This window comes from Chelonia mydas, chromosome 1 (assembly GCF_015237465.2).
Source record: "Chelonia mydas isolate rCheMyd1 chromosome 1, rCheMyd1.pri.v2, whole genome shotgun sequence".
Classification (NCBI taxonomy): Eukaryota; Metazoa; Chordata; order Testudines; family Cheloniidae; genus Chelonia; species Chelonia mydas.
In genome coordinates this window covers 203,412,064-203,430,868 of record NC_057849.1, presented here as the reverse complement: position 1 = coordinate 203,430,868, position 18,805 = coordinate 203,412,064, and the positions used below count along the sequence as shown (strand labels likewise).

Below are 18,805 nucleotides of genomic sequence, written 5' to 3'. Positions count from 1 at the left end.
GCTGTTGACCTGACTGTCTGTAGAGTAGAACAACAGTTAAAGACAAGAACTATTAATAACTATCTTAATTACAACCTAATGTCCCAACAAGTTTTAACAATATGAAAAGTTTTAAGTTACCATTCCATTTTTAAGATAATTCAGGATGAAAAAGGTCTGACTCCAAGCACTAAATTTCTTAAAGGACTTGTTTTTAAATTAGTTTTAACACAAACTATTACATGAGTTAAGTTTACTTGTAAATGGTCAAAAAAAATGCCGTACTCAGTAAACGCTGAACGATTGGGTAAGAATATACTGTAGTTTTCATAACAAAGAGGTCAAATCTCTGATGGAAAAATAAAAATCAGCCTTAAATAAGGAGTCACAGCTATGTTTAATGCTGATATTCCTTTTTGTTATGAGGAATAGGGCATATCTTGCCCAAGCATCTCCATAGAAATATAGCAACCCCTCCATCCTTATTTTAAAATTAAGAACTATTTACCAACATTAAAGAAAGTAATATTCAGAAAATTAAGCCATTTTATAAACTACCAACCAAGTGCATATGTCTTCACAACACAGCTTTAACTCTATCCCCAAATAAACAAGTAATCAGAGGGGTAGCCGCGCATCTGAAGAAGTGTTTTTTTACCCACGAAAGCTTATGCCCAAATAAATCTGTTAGTCTTTAAGGTGCCACCGGACTCCCCAAATAAACACTATTATTTCATCAATAATCTGAAAAATAAAAGTTACCGGCTTCCTTTTACCCTAAATTGATGTAATACACTTTTTCTATTGAACTGATACATAAATCTAATAAATAAAACATTCTTAAAAGAATTTCATCAAAGAATTCTCATGCCAAGCAACACCGTCATCTTTAAAGCTAGTGAATGTTAAGAGGGGTTAAAAGTCAGTTCAGGTACTACATGTACCCATGTCTCCCTATCGATTTCCATGGTTCTATAATCATTTGCCTATTTTTAAAATTTATTTTTCTGTCCTATTACTGTGTGAAAGATTCACAAGCAAAAGGGAATCCAATTGATTACACAGGGGAAAAAGCAAAAGTGACTTTATGCAAAGTACTGTCAAATGCATTCTGTAAACATACTGCTAATCTCATGGTACATCTACACTGCAGCTGGGAGCATATCTGAGCACAAACTCACCCAGACCCCCTGGGTATGTACTCAGGTGACTAGCCCAAGCCGCCAGCTGTGCTACATTGCTCTTTTTAGCATGCTAGCTCAAGCAGAGCTAGCACATCTGTCCAGCCATGATGGGATGCAGAACAGACATATCCTCTGTTATAGTAATCTCAGGTACCACATTTAACAGTAGATTAAAAACTATTCAGAGAATAATTATTTTTAAAGTGAGTGTCTCATTAGCTGGTATTTCCCACTTAATGGTATTCCTTAAAAACCATTTAGATATCAAGATAACAATTGTATTTTAAAAAGTCTCTGGCTCACAGTTAAGGTTGTGGTGTTATGATAAGGCTTTTTAAAAAAAGCTTATTAAGAATGCGTTCATTCTGAGAAAAGAGCACCATCTAGGAAATCTAACTTTTCACTTCTTTGTGTTAAGTCCATAAGTTTTGACATGACGCGATACATGAGTAAAGCCTTGAATCCTCAATTCAGCAAACTCAGCAGTGCAGTGTACCTGGTAACCAGGAGGTTCTTCTCTCTCAAGAAGAGTGCCTGTGTGACAGCATCCTTGTGCCCCCTCAGCCGGTACAACCCACTTTCATTGATGACATCCCACACAATGACGTCTGTGTCCTGAAAGGAAAGGGACATCACCAAAGGGTGGACATCAGCAGAAACTTCTGCCATGAGACCCAATACACTACCTTAGACAGGCAGAGTCTGCTTTCCCCTAAATTTGAGTTTTAGTACACACTGAAGGGCTCATAAAGCCAGGAGTTGTTCTCCCCGCACACATATATGCGCCTCTACAAATGCTCCTTAGTATTGGCATGAAGCAGCCCCTGCTGTTTCAGACCTAGCAAACCCCCTGTCTTCAACAGTTCTGCCCAAGTACTTCAGTCCCTGTCTGCAGCCCCCCTCCTATTTCAGTCCTGGGCTCTCTATGAACAGTTCTGCTGATGTACCTCACGCCCAACCTGCAGCACCCCCACCATTCCAGCTCTATACTCCCCCATGCACAGGTCTGCTAATTCACCTTAGTCCTGATCTACAGCACCCCTTCCTATTCCAGTCTTCGGCCCTTCAATAAAGATCTGTGATGCAACTCAGCTGTGAATCTGACCCAGATCCTCTCACTACCACTCCTCCAGCTATTCCAGTGCACCATCCACCCCTTCCCAGCCAGGCCTCTTAACTGTGGCCATGTCTACAAGTCATCTCCACAAAACAGCTAGTCCTCCCTGATTATGAAAGAACTGACCTCCAGACTTGGCTTCTCCTACCAACTCTCACCTTTGAGCCAGACACCAGTCTGCCTCCCAGATGATCATACTGCAGAGTCATAACTGCCGCCTTATGTCCATTGAAAGTGACATTCCCTTCACCACTTAGGAGGCTGAAGACACGGATTGATCCATCCTCATATCCAACAGCCAAATGCAACCCATCTGGGGATGGGCAGAGAGAAGTGACCTCCTGCTTGAGACCCTGAAGAATGAGAACCTGCAATTTTCAGAAGACAAGGTGTTTGTGACATGTCAGAGCTAGACACACCCACAGGGGACAGAAGGAAGAGAATACTTTGTCTATCAGGACTTCCATCTGAGGACCCCCAGTACTTTAGAAACTCATTCCTCACAATCTGCTACTGAAATGAAGGAATACCATTATCGTAGTTTTAAAAATGTGGAAACTGAGGCATGGAGGGGGGACATGACTTCACCAGGCCAAATAGCAAATCAGGGTGCAACGAGGACTAGAACCCAGAAGTCTAACAGCTAGACAGTGACTCCTCTTGCTTGCTAGTAAAAGAGGCATTCCAAATTTCTTCACAGGACAATTCCTTTCCATTCCAGCTCCTCTTAGGCATACAACTGAATTATTTTTTTTTCCATAGGGTGTACATGAGTTCAGCATTCCAAAAGACCCCTAAAGCACTGTGATAGTGTAGCTCTGGGTCTAATGTGTCATTTGAAGCAGTACTCTTCATGTCTCTTTGTGATGCTCTGCAATGTCAACAGTGGAGCTTCAAATCTCATACTCAACTCTAGGAGTAACAAGGAAGAATGGCTCAGTGGGACTGACTCATACTCCTTTCTATCTGAATAAATTATTTAAGATCAAAGGAAAGAATCAGGATCAGTTACGTTTTGTGTAGGAAAGGTCCCCCCACAGGGTACGCTAACAGGGAGTTTTGAGAGGTGAAGGAAGAGCAAATACGGGACCCTTGGGGTAAGTGGCTGTCTGTAGTGTGTGTTTGTGGGTTATATGCTGTGTGCTGAGCTTGTGTTTGTCTGTCTGTTTGAAGGACTGTGTGCCGTGGCCGTCAGTTGGAAGCTGTGAGCTTCTAAACAAGGTTTGAAATCTAGAAGCCTCTTCTCATTGGCTGAGCCTTAGTCGGGGGTGGGACTATCAGGAAGGTCAAAGCTTTATAAAGCAGTGAGCAACCAGGGATCACTAACAGGGAGTTCTGAGAGGGAGTTTGGAAGGGGAGTGGGAAGAGGCAAGGTACACTTGCCATTCTTTAAAACCTTTAAACTAAACTATAATCATAACTTCTTGATTTAAACAAAAATCCTATCATTAACCTAGGTAGCTGTAGGAGAGAATGCAGGCAGAAGCCCAGCAGCAGAGTGGGGGCTATCCTGTTTATTGTGCTCAGTACAGCATGTATGATTACCTGCCCTGTGGGCGTGTGGCATATGTGTGCATTCGGTGCAAGGAGCTCCTGGCCCTCAGAGACCACATACGGGCTTTGGAGGCCAGGGTGGTGAAACTGGAGGAGCTAAGGGAGGCAGAGAGGTATGCTGATGTGGCTTTCCGGGACACTGTAGATTTGTCCCACCTCCACTGTTAAGGAGGATGAAAGGCTCAGAGAAAGAGAGCCGTCAACCAGAACAGAGGGAAACCTTCCCATGGTTGGGGCCCTCCTTCCAGATGATGTTGGGGTATCCTCTTGCACTGAGGTTACCTCTCCAGGGGAGGGAACTCCAGTCATTAGGAAAAGACAGATGTTAGTAATGGGAGATTCGATCATTAGAAACATAGATAGCTGGGTTTGTGATGACCAGGAGAACCGTATGGTGACTTGCCTGCCTGGTGCGAAGGATGCGGATCTCTCGAGGCAGCTAGATAGACTTATGTGTAGTGCTGGGGAGGAGCCAGTGGTCATGATACATGTAGGTACCAATGACATAGGGAAGGGAAGGAGAGACGTCCTGGAGGCCAAATTTAGGCTGCTAGGAAAGAGACTGAAATCCAGGACCTCCGTGGTGGCATTCTCAGAAATGCTTCCAGTTCCACGCGCAGGGCCAGGCAGGCAGAGCTTCAGAGTCTCAATGGGTGGATGAGATGATAGTGTAGAGAGAAGGGCTTTCGATTTATTAGGAATTGGGGAAACTTTTGGGATAGGGGGAGCCTATACAAGAAGGATGGGCTCCAGATGGCTGGCACTTAACAATAAAAAGGTTGCAGAGCAGTTTTTAAACTAAGAGACGGGTGAATGCCAAGTGCTGCAGCAGAGCACGTGGATCAGACAAAGACTTCTCTGAAAGGCGAGTCTATTGATCAAGGTGGGCAAACAACGGCCCATGGGATTGCCCCCCATGGTGCTGCAGGCCCCACGCCACTCTCAGAAATGGCCGGCACCACGTCCCTGGGTCCCGGGGGGTGAGGGGCAAGCAGAGGGCTCCATGCATGGCTCTTGCCTCCAGGCACCGCCCCCCGCAGCTCCCATTGGCCGGGAACAGGGAACTGCGGCCAATGAGAGCTTCAGGGGAGGTACCTGGAGATGTGGCAAGGGCAGCGCACAGAGCCCTGTGCCCCCCCCACCCCCCCCATGGGCTGCGCAGGGACATGGTTCCAGTCACTTCCCAGAGGGGTGGGGCCAGGGCAGGCATGGAGGGAGCCTGCCCTGGCCCTGGTGCATGCCGCTGCCACCCCGGAGCTACTTTAGGTAAGCAGCACTGGGCTGGAGCCCAAACTCTTCCTGCACCCACCCCCCAACTCCCTGCCCTGAGCCCCGTCGTACTCCACACCCCAAATCCCTGCCCTGAGCCCCGTCGCACCCTGCCTGCACTCCAACCCCCTGCCCTGAGCTTCCTCCCGCAGTCCACACCCTCCTGCACCCCTCCCCTGAGCCCCCTCCTGCACTCCGCATCCCAACCCCCTTCCTTGAGCCTCCTCATACACCCCGCACCCTTCCTCTGCCCCAATCCCTTGCCCTGAGCCCATTCTTGCACACTGCACCCACTCCCACACGCCCTCCCGCACCCCAGCCCCCTGCCCTGCATACACTCAGGACCCCACTCAGATGTGGCCCTCGGCCCAAAAAGTTTGCCCACCCCTGCTATTGATAAAGATTCTCTAGGTTTTAGTCAGGAAAGGATGGAAGAGGATAAAGTACGGGCCAGATCAGACGAGAAACATTCACATAAAAAATAAATCTGACACATCAGAAAAGGGCAGACAAATAAACAGTGACAAGTTTTTAAAGTGCTTATACACAAATGCTAGAAGTCTAAATAATAAGATGGGTGAACTAGAGTGCCTCGTGTTAAAGGAGGATATTGATATACTAGGCACCACAGAAACCTGGTGGAGTGAGGATAATCAATGGGACACAATCATTCTGGGGTACAAAATATAGTGGAAGGACAGAGGCACTATATGTGAAAGAAAATGCAGAATCAAATCAAGTAAAAATCTTAAATGAATCCACATGTTCCACAGAATCTCTATGGATAGTAATTCCATGCTCTAATAAGAATATAATAGTATAATAGGGATCTATTATCGACCATCTGACCAGGACAGTGATAGTGATGATGAAATGCTACGGGAGATTAGAGAGGCTATCAAAATAAAGAACTCAGTAATAGTGGGGGATTTCAATTATCCCCATATTGACTGGGTACATGTCACCTCAGGATGAAATGCAGACACAAAATTTCTCAATATTTTAAATGACTACTTCTTGGAGCAGCTGGTACAGGAACCCACAAGGGGAGAGGCAATTCTCGATTTAGTCCTGAGTGGAGCACTGGATCTGGTCCAAGAGGTAACTAACAGGACCGCTTGGAAATAGTGACCATAATATAATAAACGTTTAACGTTCCTGCGATGGGAAGAACACCTCAACAGCCCAACGCTGTGGCTTTTAATTTCAGAAAGGGGAACTATGCAAAAATTAGGAGGTTAGTTAAACAGAAATTAAAAGGTACAGTGACTAGAGTGAAATCCCTGCAAGCTACATAGACACTTTTCAAAGACAACATAATAGAGGCCCAACTTAAATGTATACCCCAAATTAAAAACACAGTAAAAGAAATAAAAAAGAGCCACCGTGGCTTAACAACCATGTAAAAGAAGCAGTGAGAGATAAAAAGGCATCTTTTAAAAAGTGGAAGTCAAATCCTAGTGAGGTAAATAGAAAGGAGCATAAACACTGCCAAATTAAGTGTAAAAATGTAATAAGAAAAGTCAAAAGGGAGTTTGAAGAACAGCTAGCCAAAAACTCAAAAGGTAATAACAAAATGTTTTTAAGTACATCAGAAGCAGGAAGCCTACTAAACAACCAGTGGGGCCCCTGGATGATCGAGATACAAAAGGAGCACTTAAAGATGATAAAGTCATTGCAGAGAAACTAAATGAATTTTTTGCTTCAGTCTTCAAGGCTGAGGATGTTAGGGAGATTCCCAAACCTGAGCTGTCCTTTGTAGGTGAAAAATCTGAGGAATCGTCATAGATTGAAGTGTCACTAGAGGAAGTTTTGGAATTAATTGAGAAATTTAACAGTAACAAGTTACCGGGAACAGATCACATTTACCCAAGAGTTCTGAAAGAACTCAAATGTGAAATTGCGGAACTATTAACTATGGTTTGTAACCTGTCCTTTAAATCAGTTTCTGTACCCAATGACTGGAAGACAGCTAATGTAACACCAATATTTTAAAAGGGCTCTAGAGGAGATTCTGGCAATTACAGACCAGTAAGTCTAACATCAGTACTGGGCAAGTTAGTTGAAACAATAGTAAAGAATACAACTGTCAGACACATAGAAGAACATAAATTGTTGGGCAAAAGTCAGCATGGTTTCTGTAAAGGAAAATCATGTTTTACTAATCTATTAGAGTTCTTTGAAGAGGTCAACAAACATGTGGGCAAGGGGGATCCAGTGGACATAGTGTACTTAGATTTCCAGAAAGCCTTTGTCAAAGGCTCTTACATAAATTAAGTTGCCATGGGATAAGAGGGAAGATCCTTTCATGGACTGAGAACTGGTTAAAAGACAGGGAACAAAGGGTAGGAATAAATGGTAAATTTTCAGAATGGAGAGGGGTAACTAGTGGTGTTCCCCAAGGGTCAGTCCTAGGACCAATCCTATTCAACTTATTCATAAATGATCTGGAGAAAGGGGTAAGCAGTGAGGTGGCAAAGTCTGCAGATGATACTAAACTGGCATATTAGAAGCCACTATTTCTATGTTTATTTGATCTCTCTGCATGGGGAGCTCCCAGCAAAGATAACTCATGCAGCTACAGTTTTCTAGTCTCACTGCCATACAACACAGCAGTATCATCCCATTCTGGTTCACAATGGGGGAAAACAGCTCATCACCTTCTCGCCTTTCCGGGTGTCCCAGATGAAGACATGCTCACATGCTGGCACTGCCACATAGCGGCCCTTTTCACCCCGCAGGGTCACATAGACGATGTTGCCTTTCTGGCTAGCAATCACTCCAAACAATGCACTAGCTGTGTAGCGCAGATATTGCTTTGTGAGACCCATGGTGCAATTTCCAGACCCAGGTGGGAGCTGACCTGGATATAAACAGAAGACAAGAAACACTGAGAAGAATTTCATGTATAAAGAGAAATTAGGGCTGGAAAAGACCTGCTGTATGACATTAGAGGACAAGTGGACTCACAGAACTTTTTCTGGTATTATTTAAACTGGAGAAGACAAACATTAAAAACAAAGGGGTTCTCAACACTTCCCTTGGGAGACTACCCCACAGTGTGCCAGACTGCGCTAAGTTTTTCCATTATTCAGACTACATTTTTCTTTGCACAATTACTCCCATTACTCTTAATTATTCCCACTTTGGGAACTATAATTGCCACCCTACAAGTATTTACAGGGAATTACCATGCTCCTTCTTTGTCATCACACCATTGTTATACATATTTTGCTTTTAAATCTTTTCATAAACACCGAACCTAGAACCAAATGCAATATTCTAGATGAGGCCTCCCCCCTGCTCTCCCCTCCCTGATGCCTCTACACACACAGCTCAACGCTACCTTCGCTTTCCACCCGCCTTATCGCACTGCACAGTCACACCGACTCTGTGTTCCCTTCCCCCCCCGCCCCCACCATCGCTACTGCCCTGATTTCTCCTTCCCAGTAAACACTGCTGGGCTTGGGGTTATGTTTTCCTCCCAGAGGATTCAACAGCAGCCGCTCTGACCCGCCACGCTGCCCAAGCCGCGCCCCGCGGCTGAGGGGTCGCGCCTGGGCGCCGCCTATGCCGGGTCGCGAGCGGCAGGGCCCGGTTGCCGGGGCGGCAATGAGCAGGGGCGCGGGAACAATGTGCACAGTGCGGGGGGCAGCTGGGCGCCACTGAACCAAACTGTAAACCTGGCACAGGGACCGGAACCACTTCAAGCCCGGGGTGCGGCAGCGCCCCTAGCTCCGGCTCCTCTGGGATCGAGGCCCGGCAGCGCCGGCCAGACAGGGGCCACCGACCCCGCTGGGGAAGGGGCGAGCGGGCGGGGGAGGCGCTGCCACGCCGCGTTCGCCGAAAGACCCAAAGCCCGCCCCCGCCACGCGCCGGGCCCGCGCTCACCGCCCCCACGTGGCTCTGCAGGTCACTCGCGCGCAGACACCGTCTCTCGCGCCGCACGAGAGGACAACGGCCGGGCCGTTCAGCGTCCTGGCGGAAGTGACGTAGGATCTCACCTCACCCCGGCTGTTCGGTGCGGGATTGGTCGGTCTTGATCCGGAAGCGGAAGGGTGGGGGAGCCAGCCTCAGTGCCCATTTCCGGGGTGATGTTGCTGAGTCGACTGCTACCCCTGGGACCCTCTCGCCGGATGGGGGCAGCGGGGCCGGCCCGTGAGTGAGGGGTGATCCGCGGCGAGAGGGGCACGAGCGAGCGGTTGGGCCCGGGATGGCGCTGGGGCCTGTTGCTAAGGGGGAGGTCCCTGAGCGGACGTTGCTAGGCAGGGTGGGGTCGCTGTTCTGTGCTGAGGGGCCCGGGCGGGGCCGGTCGCTCTGTGACACCCCCCCACACCCCGCTGCAGCCGCGCGGCCTGGAACCGCTCCTCCGCGTCCGTTGGGTTGCGGGGCCCGTGTCCCTGCCGGCACGGGGGGAGGGGCGGGGGGAGTCTCTGTGTCTCTTGCTTTAGGGCGCTGAGAAAAGCTCCGAGCGTTTGTCCAGGAGCGTCCTTCGGTTCCTGCCAATTGCGCTCGGCGAGGCCCCTGGGGGAGGGATCCCTGCCCGGGGGCCGCGCCTGGGGCCGGCCCTTCTCTGGGGCACAGCCCCTGTTCTCGCCGGGGCAGCTGTTGTCCGTGCTCCGTCGCATCTCGGGAAAGGTCAAGACGCTTATTGGGGCGGGGGGGGTAGCCCCCCGAGGCAAATAGGTGTGAAGCTGCACGCAGACCGAAACAAAGGGATGGGCTCTCGGTCCGGAAGACCTTATCAGTCACTGACTTCACTTGCGTCTCGTGAAAGACTCTCCTAAGAGAGAAATGACCAGGGCTAATGTTTCCCATTATTCCGTCTAACTTTTCTGCTTTTGTTTTCCTCAAAGTTTTCCTATTTGCACCTTACGTATCACCTAACGCAATTTCTCTTCCTCCTTGCTTTGTATCGGTCTCACTGTTAGACTTATCATGCCCGCCACCCTAGTATTTATTGTTTTGCCAAACTATATATTTTCAACTTTCAATCTTTCCTTTCAAATATGTCCCTCTTCCCAGTAAGTGTTTCTGTTGCCTTTTTTCTGCTTCCCTTCTGGTTTTTATTAATCTTTCTGCTCGTGTGGAATGTACCACCTGCTTCAGTGACGCAACAAGTATGTATACTTGTGCAAAAAGAACAAACTTTGGATCTCAGTCAGAAACAGATACAAGTTTCTAAGGGCTTCAGTGCATTTGAGGTTTCATCCCAAGTGTCTGCCTTAATTCAATGGCAGACTGCCACATAGTATAGTACTATTTATTTTCTCATGGGGTTCTGAATAGTTTTTCTCACTGGTTCATGTTTGTCTCTCAGTTTCAACATGCCAGTCGCTGCTGTGGTGCTAGTTGCTCTGGTGTTTTGGTTTGGGTTTGCTTTGGGATTTTTATTTTAGTGTACATGCTGCTGTTTGTCTGTTAGAGAAGACAAGATCAAAGAAGTGCACCTTGCACTTGGAGCCGAAGAAAGTGATGTTTTGGAATGAGCCTTAGTTCCTGTGTTAGTTCATTCCACAGTCTGGGACTAGACCCCAAGAAACTGTCTTCTACACAACCAGCTTTACCCTTATTGAGTAGAGTTCCATTGTGTCTGAGGAGCAGAGTTATGAAACATGGCCTTCATCCCATAGTTTTAGGTACGCTGGGTCCAGGCCTTTAAAATACTTACTCTTGAGGGCATTCTGCACCAAAAATTAAAAATTCTGCTTACAATATTTTAAAATTCTGCAAATTTGTCAAGTAAACGTGGATGCTCCAGCATGGCATTGGGGAGCACAGGCCACTGGCTGCACAGAGATGGGAGATCACGATGTAGTTTCCTTCCCCCTTGGGACGCAGATTCAGTGGTGAAGCTGCACCCAACCCTGACCCAGAAACACCCCAGGGCCCTGCCTGTCTGTGCCAGGTGCACCAGGTGTGGGTAGGCAGGGTCAGCAAGGCAGGATCCAAGTGCGGAGGGGCTTGGTGTGGGGGGATCCAGGTGTGGGTTGAGAGGGTTCTGTTTGGGGCAATATGGGTGGGGATCTGGGTGCGGGAGGCATCTTGATGCACAGGGGCTTGTTGGGGGTTCTGGGTGTAATGGTAGTGGCACTTTGCAGGGAGGTCCAGGTGAAGATGGGGGGGGAGGTCTGGGTGTGTGGGGGATAGAGCTTGGCAGGGGGGGTCTGGGTGTGGGAAGCTCAGTTAGGGGGTCCAAATGCTGGGGGAGTAGGGCTCAGTGGGATGGGGATCCAGGTGCAGCTGGTTGGGGCTCAGTGCATGGAGATCCAGGTGTGGGTGGCTCGTTGGAGTGGTCCAGGTGCAGTGGGAGTGGGGCTCATTGGCGGGATGAGGCTCAGCAGGAGGGTTTGGTATGAGGGGGTCTGGATGCACAGGGGTTGGGCAGATAAGAGAGCAGCTCTACAGTGATCCTTCCCTCTACAGCTGAGGAGTGATGGGTGCAGGAAGCAGGGTGGTGAGGAGTTTGCAGAGCTTCCTACACCTGGGGGAGAAATGTTGGGGTGGGTCTGACATGGCCCCGGATGCTGTGCAGGGGAAGAGGAAGTCCTGTCCTCCCCAGCCCAGCCGGGACTAGCAACTGAGCCCAGTGCAGGGTAGGAGCCACCAGCCAGGTCTTCTCCAGTCTGTCCCCGCCCCACAGTGATTTACGTCTCTGCCGGCTGTCCTGGGCACCTGAAACATGCTTGGGGAGGATCACATGACCACTCTTGTCGCTTCCCTTTGCTTTCCTGTTAGAAAGTCATTTTTCTGAAGGGAAGCAAAGAAATCTGTGAGGGGCATAAATTCTGTGCATACGCAGTGGTGCAGAATTCCTCCAGGAGTAATTTACTTGAAGGTAAGGAACAAGACCTTGACCTTCGTATTCTGCTTGTGTTTTCAGTAGTGCAGGTTATTGAAGAGATGTGCTGTAGTTTTCTTTACTATTTGGAGTTTCCTGAGGGCTTTGTGTCCAGGTATATTGCATTGCTGTAGTCCAGACAGGAGTTGAAAAAGATGTGCATAATGGAGGCCAGGTGATCATTTGCTAGGATGAGGCAGATTTGCCTGCTCTATCAGATGATAGAAAGCATTATTTGAAAATGCTGCTGTATAAGAAATTAGTGTTAGTGATTAATCTAGGAGCACTACTAAACTGCATGCAAGTCGCTTTATCAATGTTTGTGGCTTTACAGAATGTCCAGGCTGATTCAGAGCAGGCCTGGGAAAATGCATCTTCTTTTTGACTACATGAGAAATAAGAGATTTTCAAAGTTGTTACCAATTAAATTAACCCAAAGTTAAAAATTAACTGAACAGTAGCTTAAGTGCTAAACTTCCCAAGCCTTTGGAGGGGGCATGGGAGAAATAGACCTTAATTTGTATTAGTGACTGACAGTCCACTAGGCGCTATTGATTTTTGCAAAATAGAGAGTAAGCAAATTTGACTGTTTTGTTTTTAAAGTGTTTAAATGTTACTAAAGCACTAAGGGCCTGATCCTAAGAGAAGCTAAGCACCCTTAACTCTAAATGACTTCAAGAGCACTTCATTTGCAGTGGAGGATGGAGGATTGGATGTAAAAGGTAGTCAGAAAAGAAAAATCTATCCTGATATGTATATATGTATGTAATTTTGTACTTTTTTGACTTAAAATGCTGAATCACTTTTCTTCAAATTTGATTTTTCTTTCTTAGGCTGAACCACAAATCTGCAAAATGTGGAGTTTATAAATTCAGCATTTTTTAAGGTTCAAGTTTACAAACCAATTGGAACAATTTTTTTTATAGTGCGGAAAATTAGGGGTTTTTTTCACCATTGGATAATTCAAAAACAGATTAATTATCTTAGCTCAGACTTTCCAAAACAATTCACCTTTGTACTGAGACCAAGCACAAACATTTTGAGATAAAAAAAATGAAACCATACAGAGGATAGGTTGTGAACAAAATAGCCTGTGAATCTTAACTACATTGCTACCTGCAAATGCTTTAATTGTTCGTCAGCTTTCCTTTATGAAAACTCTAACTCTTTTAGAATTGTTCTCAGTGAAAATCCAGGTCTGTGACCCTATTTTTTTCTCCTCTGAAGCACCAGAAAGACTCCAGTGAGAACTGGAGTGCTGAAGAGGTAGTGGAAAGAGGAGTTGCTGTTTCCATTCCATGGATCCCTTGGGTGCTCCTTCCCAATTTGTGGATATTGATTCTCTGCCAGCCTGGAATGACTACAGTGAGGCAGACCAACTGGACTCCCACAAAACTCAAGTTGAAAAACCCCAACTTGATGTTAGATCACCTTTCCCATACAGGAAAGACATCAATGCAAAAATAATATTGTGGTAAGTTCAAAATAGCTCTGACTTCTTAGATGCCACAGTAACGAATGCAGTGATGACAGAGTGCCTAGCAAAATGGTCATCGCCACAAAAAAAAGCTCTTCACGTGGTGTGGATTTTTTCTCCTTTTTTCTCTTGAGGTACAGCCATAGGTCAAGTCTGGGAGGAGAAAGGATAGGTAAAGTCTTAGATGAAGGCTAGTGGAGGGACCCAATGAGGTTCATCTCTGTACTACTTGCATGGGCATGTCCCTACAATATATATAATCACCTTTCTATTTAATGCAATTTTAAAACAAACAACTTATTGTTTTTTCTGGCACTTGTTTTACGTTCTGTGCTTCCTGGTTTTGCCTCACTTTGTATTCTCTGCATTCATATAATAGAATAATGGGGTATCTTTTCCTGTACTGTCCTTGGTGTCTGTTGGTTTTTTTTTCTTCTCTATCTCTCTGCCTCCATATACTTTCTTTGTTGTATTCTGTGTCCATATTCTTCTTCCACAATGTGTTTATCTCAACAGTGTTTCTCTGTGCTAACTTACCCCATCTATGTCGTCTCCTCTCCCTCGCCCACCCACTCTCGCTTATCAACACCTAATTTCCAGAGGACTACCCCTATCAGTAGAAGACAAGTATGAAAAGTGGGGGAAGCCCTCAGGGCCAGCAGTAAAGTGAAGAGCTATCCCCCTTTACCAACTGCTAAGAAGTGGGGTTGGGATTTCTCGGCTTTGCTCAAGTCTCTCTTTCATGTGACCCTCCAGATCCCAGGTGTCTGGTAAATTTGAAGATCAGCCCTTTCTCCAACCTCTTCTGGTTGCTGCACAGAAGAAGGATAAAGCCAGAGAGAGTGATCCCTGCCTGTTCACCCCAGATCCTCCTAGCTGTTGCAAGCATGGGTGGGTTGGGGCACTGCTGCTCTATCCTTCCCCCTCTGAGCCTCAGTTTCTTCCTTCAATTCCTGTCTCTGACCCTACTTAGAGCTTTCCCTTGAAGTATCAGAGTGCAAGTGACCAGATTCTTGTCATTTTCCCAGTTGCCCACAGGTTTTTTTTTAACAGTAGCAATGAAAACTCATCAGATTCTAGTCATCTTTAACTTTGCTGTAGCTTTTCAGTGTTCTGAGCAGCAGCAGCAGATAGATGCACTTAAGTTGACTGTGTGAAGACTAAGAGACAGCACTGTATTAGTAATAGCCTGTTCGTGATAGAAGGCTTTCTTTAAAATCAGAGCTCTGCAGGTTCAACAGAGGCTCCTCTGCTCTGAGGAGCGAAGGCTGGCCAACTGGATCAGATGCAGCATTTGACAGGCTCCAGAAACAGGGGTAATATCATACTGGCATTAGGGAGACTAGAGACAGACCCACCAGGCCTCCCAGATCTCACAAATATTCCCCCTCGCCCACCTCAAACATAATTGTTCCCTCCATATTCCCATTTGCCGTAGGGAAAGTCAGGGATGATTCCTTGCTCCCTTATCATACCACGATAAGACACTCATTGCTATATTAAAAATCCAGGAAATTCCATAAACAAAATATTAAGTAAAATTAGGTGCATGTAATATCTCCTCTATGTATTCTCAAAAGCAAGAAAATGTCAAGTTTGGGACCCTCTAAACTTTATCTTAATGCCTACACTGCACATTTCCAGTGACAGACTCCACATCATTGCAAGGAACTTTACTTCTACCTCCACATGATGATCAAACATGCTACACACAATACATTAATCTCCCTCACAGTTTAATATTGAACTTCTTTACAGCTCACTGCTTAAGTGAACAGTGTGTTGTTTATTGGGGAAGCATGAATTTGCAATTAAGGTTGTACTGTGAGGGAGAATTTTGGGTTGCCTGTAGTCTGTCTCCATACTAGTTGAAGGTAGAGTGAAGTTCACTGTGAAGATTCTGAGTCTGTGGATATGTGGTGCGTGGGCATTAGGGTATGGTTAAGAAATTCCCTTGAAACTTGACTTTTCATTGTTTAAGATTTCATTGTGAGAATGCAGTGTTTTACCAACCTTAATTTCTTCTAAACTAAGCTTCTGTTTATGGAACATATCTCACGAGCAGGGTGAGATAGAGGAGTACAGTGTATCATGAAGCAAGGCAAGAATAACCTTGCAGTAAAGAAGCACTTCTTCTATGGTGCCAAATTCGTGTATCTAACCTGCACTCAATGGCTTTGTTTCCTCAGGAAAGGAAATGTAGCATTATTGAACTGCACAGCCATAGTAAACACCAGCAATGAATCTCTCACAGATAAGAACGCGGTATCTGAGAGCATCTTCTTGCATGCCGGCCCCAACCTGAGGGATGAGCTCCAGAAACTCAAAGGTAAGGAGAATCCTGCTCTACAGCAATGCAGCTGCCACCATGTAGCACATAGCAGAAATATCTGGGTTTGAAGGCAAGGAAGGTGCAGAAAAGACACTTGGCTTTATTTCCTTGACCTGGTTTTAATGTGAAACATGGTCTGGCCAAAACTTTCCCCCTATGGTAGACAATTCCTCCATTTGTAATTCAGAATACAGACCCCCCTAGAAGCTTCTGGCAAGCCGTTCAAGTTGCTGAGCTCTTACTTTCAGACTATGACACAGTCGTCCCCTTAGTTAACTGAAGCAGATTGAAGTTGGAAGTTATCTAAAAGAGCAGTTATAAAAGTTCTTGCTGTAGAGACTGAACTTGTATGAATACTAATTTTGCTGTACTGCCCCTTTTTAAGGAGATGCTTGGAGAGTCTTGCAGTTCACCCCAACAGAAATCCAAACTCAACAAGAATTCATGTTGAGTAAGTTCTGTACAAGCTGCTAGCCTGCAGCCATGCAACCTAATCTTTTAGGAACCAATGTCTAGTAATGGGTAAAGTGTTGCTGCCCTGCATGATAAAATAGAGCCTCAGAGCGACCTCTTAGTCAGTTTTCATTTTTCCCTGTACTGATTCAAAAATAGTTCCATAAGCCAGTTTAATAATATTGTAAGAAGAGCCCTATTGGAAGGCTGGCAATTTTGCTTTTCTAGAGAGAAATATTCTTTGAATTATGGATTTTTCTTTATCTGGATACTTCTGTATCACCTATCTAGTATTTGAGCACCTTGCACAATCTAACCAAGTTAGACTGGAAGATGTAAGTCCTTCAACCCCCAGAACGAGGTTTTCCCTGTTCTTGCAAGTTCATGTCAGTCTTTAGATCAGGAGCCAGATCAAGCTCAGGGCTATTTATCCAAAAGTCCTTTCTTTTTCTGGTGGTCCCAGTTTGAACCAGGGTATATGAACCTCAGAAGGTGGTACCTTTCCGGAGGTGTTATAACCTGAGTGATTTGCCTTCATCATCCCCTACTGGTTTCCTTCCTGGAGGAGCTGTGGTAACGCTTTCCCCCATAGAGTGCATGCAGTCCCTGGCCCACAATGATATATAAACCATTCATTCACTTAAATACAGTATGATCTCCCAAAGATATTGCGGGATGTTTCACTATCTGTCACATCTTCTTCCCACCCATTTGTATCCACTTTCTCTAAGCCCTGAGAAAGAGTCATGCTTAAACCATGTGATACGCTGCTTCTGCTCAAGCCTGGAGGCACCAAGTGCTTTCTTTATGGCTCAGCTGACTCCTATGTCCCTGGGAACAGTCTGTTCAGCTTCCTCTAACCCAGAAATACTTCAGGGAGGGGCTCAGATTTCTAGAGGAATTGCTGTCAGTTTATCATCTTAGTCTACTGCATCTTAGACGGCAGTACAGTAACAGTCTTCCAAATGCTGTAAGGCTCTATTAGAAGGCTCTGTTTCTCTCCATAACATTCTTTAGATGGAAAAATCTGAGTCTTCCATCTAAAGTTTGGGAGAGGATGGTCTAAGGTCTAGACCAATGACTGGGTAAAATGAGATCTTGGCTCTGTTACTGATTTTGCCACCTGGTTACTGTTACCTTGGGCAACTCACTTTGCCACTGTGCCTTGCTCCTGATTTGTAAAGTAGGGGTAATACTTGTGACAGATATGACAAACACAGGCAGGTCTTGAGACTACCGTGTTTAACGTTCGTATTCTTATCTGTTTATTTGAGCCAGCCCTTGAAATCATGAAAATCTTCAGACTATTATTTTGTGATGGGCCACAATGTTCAGACCTTTGTATCAATAAGCATTATATGTATTTGTGTTTCTGGCTTGCTAAGTGGATTCCCTGTAGAATCGAGAATCACTAAGAGGTGATTAATATGCAAAATCCCAAGGTTGGCTATGCAGATACCCAACCTTTAAAGTCTTACCCAAGGTGGACAGGGGGACAGTAAGTGGTTTTACCTGTTCCAGGAGGCTTGGGAACAAAGAGCGTTTTTTGGTAGAAAGACCGAGTATGAACTGACTGAAAGGGAACTTCTTGAGCTACAAACTGGCGTGATTTGATAACCAAAAGAAGCAAAGCCTTGGAGAAGGATTTGAAAGGCTTTGGAACCCATCAGGGACTCCCATGAGGGCTGATGGGGTCCTGCTGATAAGCTTAAGTACACGTTTAGATCTTTTTATTGTTTTATGATTTCTTTGTATGTTTTTGTCCTTAAATAAAGATGCTTGCTTCAAAAGTTTTGCACAGGAAAAATGTTTGGGGAAGAATATCTCTTCCCTGGGCTGCTTCTGCTCACCCCATCAAACTGCTCGCATCCTGGATGAGTCTAAAACAGTGGTTCGCAAACTTCATTGCACCGTGAGCCCCCCCTTCTGACAACAAAACTTACTACATGATCCCAGGATGGGGGACCGAATCCAAAGCCCACCCCAGCCCCTCTGCTCCAGGAGGAAGGGGAAAAGCTGAAGCCCAGGGGCTTCGGCCCTGGTTGATGGGACTCGGGCTTTGGCTTCAGCCTAGGCCCCAGCAAGTCTAACACCAGCCGTGGCAACCCCATTAAAATGTTTGAGAACCCCTGGTCTAGAACAATGAGGGGAAAAATAGAGACTTCTGGTGGGATTCACAAAGGTACTTAAGTGCCTAAGTCCTGTTTTTAGGCAACATTGAGATCCACCAAACTCCCACTTGGCTGCCACCTAACCCTGTAGGTGCCTAAACTTCCTCAGTGCCTAAATTATTGCAGTAAAAATTCTCTAGGCACGTGTTTCTTTCTCTGGGCATGCAGACTGCTGCCTCATTCTAGGCATTTGGGTGCCTCTCTGTTGCCTAAGACCCCATGCAATACATGAATCACGGGAAGATAGGTGCTCCTCCACATAACACAAGTGTGGGGCCCAATCAAGTTGGCATGGTACAGAGGCCTCATAGCTCCACACAAAACGGGCAGGAGGAGGAACTCCCTTATAACCTTCAGCCCCGTGGTTAGGGTACTCACCCAGAGGGTGGGAGACCCTGGTTCAAGTCTCCCCTCTGCCTGATAAGAAG

The 18,805-nt window shown here is 46.1% G+C and overlaps 2 protein-coding genes across 11 annotated transcripts in view; one reads left to right on the top strand and one right to left on the bottom strand.

Moving 5' to 3' along the window:
• Positions 1-9,145, bottom strand: part of WDR3 (WD repeat domain 3) — a 40,645-nt gene extending 31,500 nt beyond the window's left edge. Inside the window, exons 1-4 of one of the 4 annotated variants that reach the window (XM_037910168.2) lie at positions 8,995-9,145; positions 7,764-7,966; positions 2,439-2,648; positions 1,660-1,778 (exon numbers count right to left, since the gene is read on the bottom strand). In XM_037910168.2, coding sequence (XP_037766096.1) covers positions 1,660-1,778; positions 2,439-2,648; positions 7,764-7,934 — 500 coding nt within the window. In that variant the 5' untranslated portion in view covers positions 7,935-7,966; positions 8,995-9,145. The other 3 variants (XM_037910159.2, XM_043538769.1, XM_043538768.1) reach the window with 3 other exon arrangements.
• Positions 8,982-18,805, top strand: part of GDAP2 (ganglioside induced differentiation associated protein 2) — a 43,480-nt gene continuing 33,656 nt past the window's right edge. For 4 of the 7 annotated variants that reach the window (XM_037910146.2, XM_037910133.2, XM_037910141.2 and 1 more), the window contains exons 1-3: positions 9,113-9,261; positions 13,172-13,418; positions 15,611-15,750. In XM_037910146.2, coding sequence (XP_037766074.1) covers positions 13,243-13,418; positions 15,611-15,750 — 316 coding nt within the window. In that variant the 5' untranslated portion in view covers positions 9,113-9,261; positions 13,172-13,242. Of the gene's footprint in view, positions 12,667-13,171; positions 13,419-15,610; positions 15,751-18,805 lie in introns of all 7 variants that reach the window. The other 3 variants (XM_007067873.4, XM_027830077.3, XM_043538770.1) reach the window with 3 other exon arrangements.